General features: G+C 53.6%; 3 protein-coding genes across 3 annotated transcripts; 2 read left to right on the top strand and 1 right to left on the bottom strand.

Moving 5' to 3' along the window:
- Positions 1-1,974: 1,974 nt before the first annotated feature.
- On the top strand, positions 1,975-2,659 carry SETTUDRAFT_88011 (uncharacterized protein; the record flags this gene model as incomplete). Its single annotated transcript, XM_008027119.1, has 3 exons — positions 1,975-2,060; positions 2,200-2,344; positions 2,465-2,659. The coding sequence occupies 3 exons, from the start codon at positions 1,975-1,977 to the stop codon at positions 2,657-2,659; spliced, it is 426 nt and encodes a 141-aa protein (XP_008025310.1).
- A 160-nt stretch (positions 2,660-2,819) lies between these two features.
- SETTUDRAFT_162882 (uncharacterized protein) lies at positions 2,820-3,728 on the bottom strand. Its single transcript, XM_008027118.1, has 2 exons — positions 3,404-3,728; positions 2,820-3,250 (listed from the first exon to the last, which is right to left on the bottom strand). The coding sequence occupies exons 1-2, from the start codon at positions 3,642-3,644 to the stop codon at positions 2,898-2,900; spliced, it is 594 nt and encodes a 197-aa protein (XP_008025309.1). The 5' UTR covers positions 3,645-3,728; the 3' UTR covers positions 2,820-2,897.
- Positions 3,729-5,951: 2,223 nt separating this feature from the next.
- SETTUDRAFT_153480 (uncharacterized protein) lies at positions 5,952-6,673 on the top strand (the record flags this gene model as incomplete). The annotated part of the gene is made up of 3 exons (XM_008027117.1): positions 5,952-6,032; positions 6,088-6,387; positions 6,437-6,673. 3 exons carry the CDS (start codon positions 5,952-5,954, stop codon positions 6,671-6,673), a joined length of 618 nt encoding a protein of 205 aa, XP_008025308.1.
- Between the last annotated feature and the right edge of the window lie 117 nt (positions 6,674-6,790).

Raw genomic sequence — 6,790 nt, 5'->3', positions numbered from 1 at the left:
TCTGTACGCTTGACAAGTTGGCTGCCGCTCCTGCCCAACCTGGCCAGNGCCGCGCGCAGCCAGCAGCTATCAGCCATATCGCGCACAGCAGCATACGTGGGCGCAAATCCACGTAGATCTAGATCAAGTATATGATCAACTATCACCTCCTCTTCTAGCTTAGTGAGCTTCTTTGAGTTAGGCTGGCAATCGCGTCGAGCAGGTATACCAGCGCGTCGGCGGCGGATTGTTCGTTCAGACACGTTGTAGACAGCAGCAGCGCGATGATTACTTTGTGTTTAATGGAGATTAATAGAAGAAATAGCAAGCTGAATATCTGCTTCATTTAAAGCTAATTGAGTAGCGCTACGTTGAGCCATTGTTCGTTGAGATAGGAGAGGTGCGCAGGTTTGGTGGGGTGCGGCGCTCGCTTACCTGCGGCGCTCGCTTGCCACATACGTTACATACTTTGATGATTTGGAAAAAACAACCCAGCCCGAAACCCTTCCGCATGGCTCATTGTCGTATTTACTTACATGGGATAGCACACGCATATGCGACTCGATGGACCCCGCTTGTACGTAGCGCAAACACGGTTGTGGAAGTGCAAGTGGAAGTGGAAGTGGTGCCGCCATTTGAAAGTCTCACCCACCCCCGCATGCAGCGTGAGCAGCAACAATCAGACCCCGCGCTGGGCTTCCGTGCACCGGCATCAGTAGTCGGTAGACTTGTTTCACCGGCTGGGGCGCTGCCATCATTTCCACTACCACTGCCGCTAATACTACTTACCGTTACTACTGCCGCTACCGCTACTTAATACTACCGCTAGGTGTATTGCTATCAGCAGCAGCAGCAGCATGACCAGGACCTCTGTTCCTCATTTTTTTTTTTCGTCGTCGTCCCGCAATCAAGGAAACGGTATGCCCGCATCCGGTAACTGTATCCGCTTCCATGTCTCTCTTTTTTTTTTATCTTTCTCTCGTCATCCTGCCACTTTGGGTATACGAAGCCCTACTGCGACTAAGTAGATTGGTCCATTCGGCTCCCAAGGGTTTCCCGGCACCGCACCGCACAAGTCAAGGCTCAACACCATGCACACACACACCCACGCTCCCTGGACACCATGACGATCGCTGGCTCACGGCCCGTCCGTACCAATACTCCACACCCCACCCCACTTCGCCAGCTGGACTGCTGCTGCGTGAAAACGTGTTCGAGCGACGATTGGATGGGATCCTTCTGTTTTGTTGGAACAACGGTGCTAGTTACTACTAGTATACTAGGGGTCCTTATGATGTCCACGGTGGCGGGGCGGCCCATATACACTCTAGCATACTAGGTGTACACCTAGGTGTATCCTCATCTTTGCTTCCATGTGATGTGAGGTGGTGTGGTATGGCGTGGTGTGTAGGAGCGGCTATGCAACATCTAAGTAACGCGCAGCCAGGGCCCCCCCCCTCCCCTCCAAACCAAAAAAAAGGCGGGCTTGCATATGCGAATAAGACTGGTTTCCGGTGTCGGGGGTATCGCGGTTCTGCTGTTGATACGCTGGGAGTGAGGTTCCAGTATGTAGGTAAGTCTAAGTAAGTGTGTATGTGGGACTGGGACTGGGACTAGGACTGCATTGGGCGGGGCAGAGGAGAGGGGAAGGGGGATGGGATGGGATGGGCTGGACTGGACTGGGCCAGCGCTGCTGCGAGGCGCGTAAGATGAGGCGGGGTTCAAGTCCGTACGTAAACTGTATGATATCAGCACGAGCTGCAAGTGAAGACGGAGGGTCTAGATTGTGAGGGTTTTAGAAATCAACAGAGAATGCCGTACTTACCGTGTATATATAGGTTAATTTCCTCCCCTCCCCCGCAGAGGACCTTGTTGGCCACTATACATACATACATACACCAATCCTTCCATCCCCTACACTCTGCCCGTGTACTTGTTTGATCTAGCTTGATTAGGAAAAAAAAGATTCGCAGTGGTGCTTTATAACACGCAAACATGACCGAGTTCAAGGGATCGTGCCATTGCAAGCAGACCGAGTGGACGGCTACGCTGCAGCCGGATCAGCAGGCGCATATTCTTTGGTGAGTCTCAGTTAGTTACTTGGCCAGTTTGGCTGTTGCGGTATTGCTCGCTGCACCCCCTGTCGCGTTACTGTACTGATATTCAGCACAACGAAAAGAAGGACTGTAAAGTAAAGTAAAGAGACTAATACATGCACAGCCACTGCAACACGTGCAAAGCCCTGTCTGGCGCCACCTACACGCTCAACCAAATCATTCCCACGACAGCACTCAAGATTTCAAAGGGCGGAGATGCCCTGGGAAAGTACACGTACAAGGGTGATTCGGGCAAGGGTGTGCACTGTGTATGTCTCTTTCTCTCTCTCCTTCTCTCTCCTTCTCTCTCATTCCCATTCCCCCTCCCCCTCGCTCAATCAATCAAGCATACAACCAACCAATACATGGCTGACTCTGGGATAAAATAGTACTACTGCAAGAACTGCACTGCGCATGTCTACCACCAGCAGGATGCCATGGGGCCCGACAAAATCATCCTGAGGACTGGATTGCTGGAGCAGGGTATCAATGATTTTAAGCCTGGGGCGGAGATTTACGGCAAGGATCGCTTGGCGTGGGAGAAGGAGGTTGCGACCACGTTTGATGCTTTGCCGCCTTCGTAGATGCATTGCCCGTATAGTATCGACAAGCTTGCCGAGTACAAGGGGTGTGGCGTTGAAGAAAGAAAGAAAGAAAGAAAGGGTTGGTTAGTGGCAATGCCGCGATGATGATGAAAATAAGAATGAAGAAATCAATCACAGCCCACGAAGACACTGCGTGATAGAATGTTCTTGTGTATATTGTAAAGCGTATTTCTAACCAGTCCCCTCCTTCATATTCAAATTTCCTCCAATCCACTTCTTAATCCTGGAGCGGCGGAAAACTTCGCAGAAAGTGACTCGGACACTCGTAGCCCCCAGGGTTATTGTCCAGATACAACTGGTGGTACTCCTCGGCGTCCCACCACTTTCCCGCGGGCAGAATCTCCGTCGTGATACTGCCCTTCCACCACTGCTTGTTTGCCTTGTCTGTCACGTCGCGCGCAATCTTTTCCTGCTCGGCGTCGTGGTAGAAGATGGCTGAACGGTACTGGGTGCCTACGTCGGGGCCCTGGCGGTTCGATGTTGTGGGGTCGTGCATTTTGTAGAAGAACTCTAGCAGAGAGCGGTACGTGATTTTGGTGGGGTCGTAGACTACTTGCAGTGCTTCGGCGTCTGTCGTCGTCGCATGCATGTTAGTGCAATGCCCGTTTCGGATGATATACTAATACGCTGGAAATCGTCCGTCGATGGCGCAAAACGGAAACGATTTGGTGACTCTTCCAAACACATAATCCGTAGATTATGAAAAAAAAAGAGGTTACATACGCCCTGTTCGTCCACTGCAGACCACTCTGTAGCCTGGGTTCTCCAGGTCGCCGCCGATATAGCCCACGCGCGCATCGTACAGGCCCTTGTCCTTGTACTCTTTGCGATACATGTGCTCGACTCCCCAGAAGCAGCCTGCGGCGACTGTAGCCGTGTGCGCGCCCGAAGGCACTGTCATGGGTTGCGCGGGCGCGTTGGACATTGAGCTGAAGGGGCGCAGGAGCCTGGTCAGAAAGGACATGGAAAAGAGGGTGGAGAGGAGGATTACGAGGGTGACGGCGAGAGACTTCAGGGTTGCGGGCGTCCTGCGGGAGGATTCGAGAGCAGCGGGGGGAACTTGGATATTAGGAGGAATAAGGTGCTGGGAAAAGGGACGTGGAGCGCGGCGATGATGCCATCACTGCGACTGACAAATCGAGCTCTGGAGGGGTGCTTCAGCCACACTATGGCTTAGAGCGGCGGGGCAGGCTCGTTGATTGTCGATCCGAGACGCCACCATCTGGCGCTCCCTCCTCCTACTCCACTCTACTTCTACTTACTCCTACCCCGGCGAGGTTTGTCCAGCATCACGTCCTGTCTTTGCGGCTTTCTTTCTGCATGTGCCCTTCCTGAGTCTGCCTGGCTCATTGTTGATTTTTGCCGCACATTGCGGCTTTAGCACCGCCTATTCCACTCGGCTTTGCCAGGTACCTTTACCCGGACCCTAGTCGCCATGGACCACCCTTCCAGGCCAGCTGGCGAAGCGCTGATTGCTTTTTCGTCACCCAATCCCAGCACCTTCTACGACTCTGACGATGCCTAGCTGAGCTACCCACTAGTTTCTCGTGGTAGGCTCACAGCAGACAAGACCATCTTCGCATTACCTAACGCCTCGGATTCCGTTGGGTAGTACCTCGGCCGGAGAAGAGAGATCTGGACACCCATCCTTCAAGCCACAGGATTCTTGCATCCTCTAGGCGGGTCTTGCGATAGTCAACGAATCTGGTTCCTGACAGACCGGTGCTGCCGCATGTCTCACCTTGGAGATACTGCACGACTCCCATGTCCTCGTGCTGCTTTTATAGCTGGCCTAGGCAGTGATTGGGTGTTCACGAGATACCCCCATCTCCCGTCTGACACTCTAAAAACCTTACCACGCATACCTACTCGGCCTGTCTTGCTGGTTGCGACGTTTGCCATGGTTTCGGTAATCAAGACCCAATATATTTGGCGGTACACTTGTCGTTGGCTGCATATCCTGCTGTTGAACCGGCAGTAGTCGTTCCTCAGCTCGTACGATGCAGCTATTGTCGTGGCGTGCAGCCGCGTTGCCGCATGCACTGGCACCAGCGTGCGTCGTGACTAACCCGCCCGCAATTATTTTTGGACATGTCTCCAGACCTGCTTCCTTGCCCTGCAGAGAGCACCGTGTTCGCTAAGATTGATTGAGGCAGGGCCTCGAGCGGCGATGGAGCGACAAGCTTTAATATAAGGTTAATCTACCCGCCAAGACCGCTCTCTGTCCTGTCTTCAGACCAGCGACAGGGACACTCAAACCTCCTTATGTCTTGCCAGCTCCAAGTCACTCCACCACAGAAGGCAGGCCCGGCTGTCAGCTCCGCGCATTTTTCCTCGTGGTATGGCCAGAAGAATTGATTCATCAAGGCTGCCACCGCTATGCAGTCTCCCCTGCAATCTCCGCATGCTTCTTCCCAGCATCCAGGCCCCTTGTTTCTATTCTAGGCTCAGTGTCCCAGGGAAATATATTCGGTTCAATTCTGCCTCAATCTGCATCCGCCGCCCTAGCCACGAGGATTCCGGTCGCACGGCAGAAGCGAAGATGCGACTCACTGGCTCAAGAGGAAGTCGGTACGCTATCCATCATCTGGTGCGTGAAAAGCAATGGGCTTTGTGACAATGGCAAGCCAAATCTCGTATCCATCATCTAGCGACTCCATTCAACCACGCGAGCAAGTTGCACACGCGCCCAGCTCGTGCCGCCGGCTGTCAGATTTGTATGGTTTGCAGCTCCGCAGGATAGTGGTAGCGAACAGCCGCCCGGCCCAGTGCTAAGGCGCCTTTAGACCTAGATGACTCGAGGTAGTATGCCTGAGGGTCTTGGCTAGAGGGGCATGTCTCATTGGAGTAGGACGTACCGTCAAAAGGAAGTTATGGCGTACCCCAGATATTAGTCCTAAGCGAAGAGTCGAGCTCCAGCCGTGACAGTGGCATCACTTACCATCTTGGCAAGCGATACACCCACTCACCTGAGCAGTTTGTGTAGTCTTGGACCTATGGGAAGAGGCGAGCGGCCGCTTCAGCCGTACTCGATATTGCAACCAGCACTTGGCGACTGTTATCGTATTCGGATTGTAGCTGAACTGGTCAAGATTCCCGTCGCCGCGGTCCTGGCTGGAGCACCTAGTGGAAGCGAGAACAGGCTGGTGGTGAGGTATAAAACCCGGCCGACATGCCCCTATGATCATCACCAAGCATTTCCTCTCAAGCTCTCCTCTTATACACTGAGCAATCAATATCTTGAATCTTCCGACTATCTCCACCAGTCAACATGAAGTGGCTCGTAGCTCTCCTTCCATTTGCTGCTGCTCTCCCCACCGTTGAGCTTGGTGAGGCCCCCCCGCCAGGCCAGGTACGCTTTCTCCTATGTACGAGGAACCCAAGGACGGCAAACTCACACAACACAGGTCAAGATCCGTGGCGTCAGCTATGGAGGAACTGGGTGCCCGCAAGGAACCGTGAGCTCCCAGATCAGCAGTGACAGGACTGTCATGACGCTCATCTTCGATTCCTACATTGCTTCCATCGGCCCCAGCGTTGCGGTCACCGAGCAACGCAAGAACTGCCAGCTGAACGTGGACATTGAATACCCCGGCGGCTTCCAATACTCTATTCTGTCTGCCGACTATCGCGGCTACTCTAACATTGAAAAGGGCGTCACTGGCACCCTCAAGTCTACTTACTACTTCTCCGGCCAAACTGCTCAGGTGAGTGCGATCAGGACATAAGTGTACACGCATCTAACGCCTAGTGCAGTCTAGCACCCAATATACGTTCGAGGGTCCTGTCACCGGCGACTACCTCAAGCACGACGAGGCCGACAGCACGTCGGTCGTCTGGTCTCCTTGCGGCACCACAGGCATGCTCAACATCAACTCGCAGGTCCGCCTGACCAGCACTAACTCCAAGGCCACTGGTATCCTCACAACCGACTCGACTGATCTCAAGTTCACTCAAGTTGTGTACGTTCAGTGGCAGAAGTGCAACAAGTAGACGGCTGATGCGGTGGCTGCAGGCCGCAGAATGGCACTAGTTGGATCAGCGTCCGAGGGCCGTGGTGGCTGCGGGTCGACATGCTCCGTTGGAGGAGATGTGCCAGCGATGATGATT

This window comes from Exserohilum turcica (genome assembly GCF_000359705.1).
Source record: "Exserohilum turcica Et28A unplaced genomic scaffold SETTUscaffold_2, whole genome shotgun sequence".
Lineage (NCBI taxonomy): Eukaryota > Fungi > Ascomycota > Dothideomycetes > Pleosporales > Pleosporaceae > Exserohilum > Exserohilum turcicum.
This window is presented reverse-complemented; position numbering and strand designations above follow the sequence as displayed.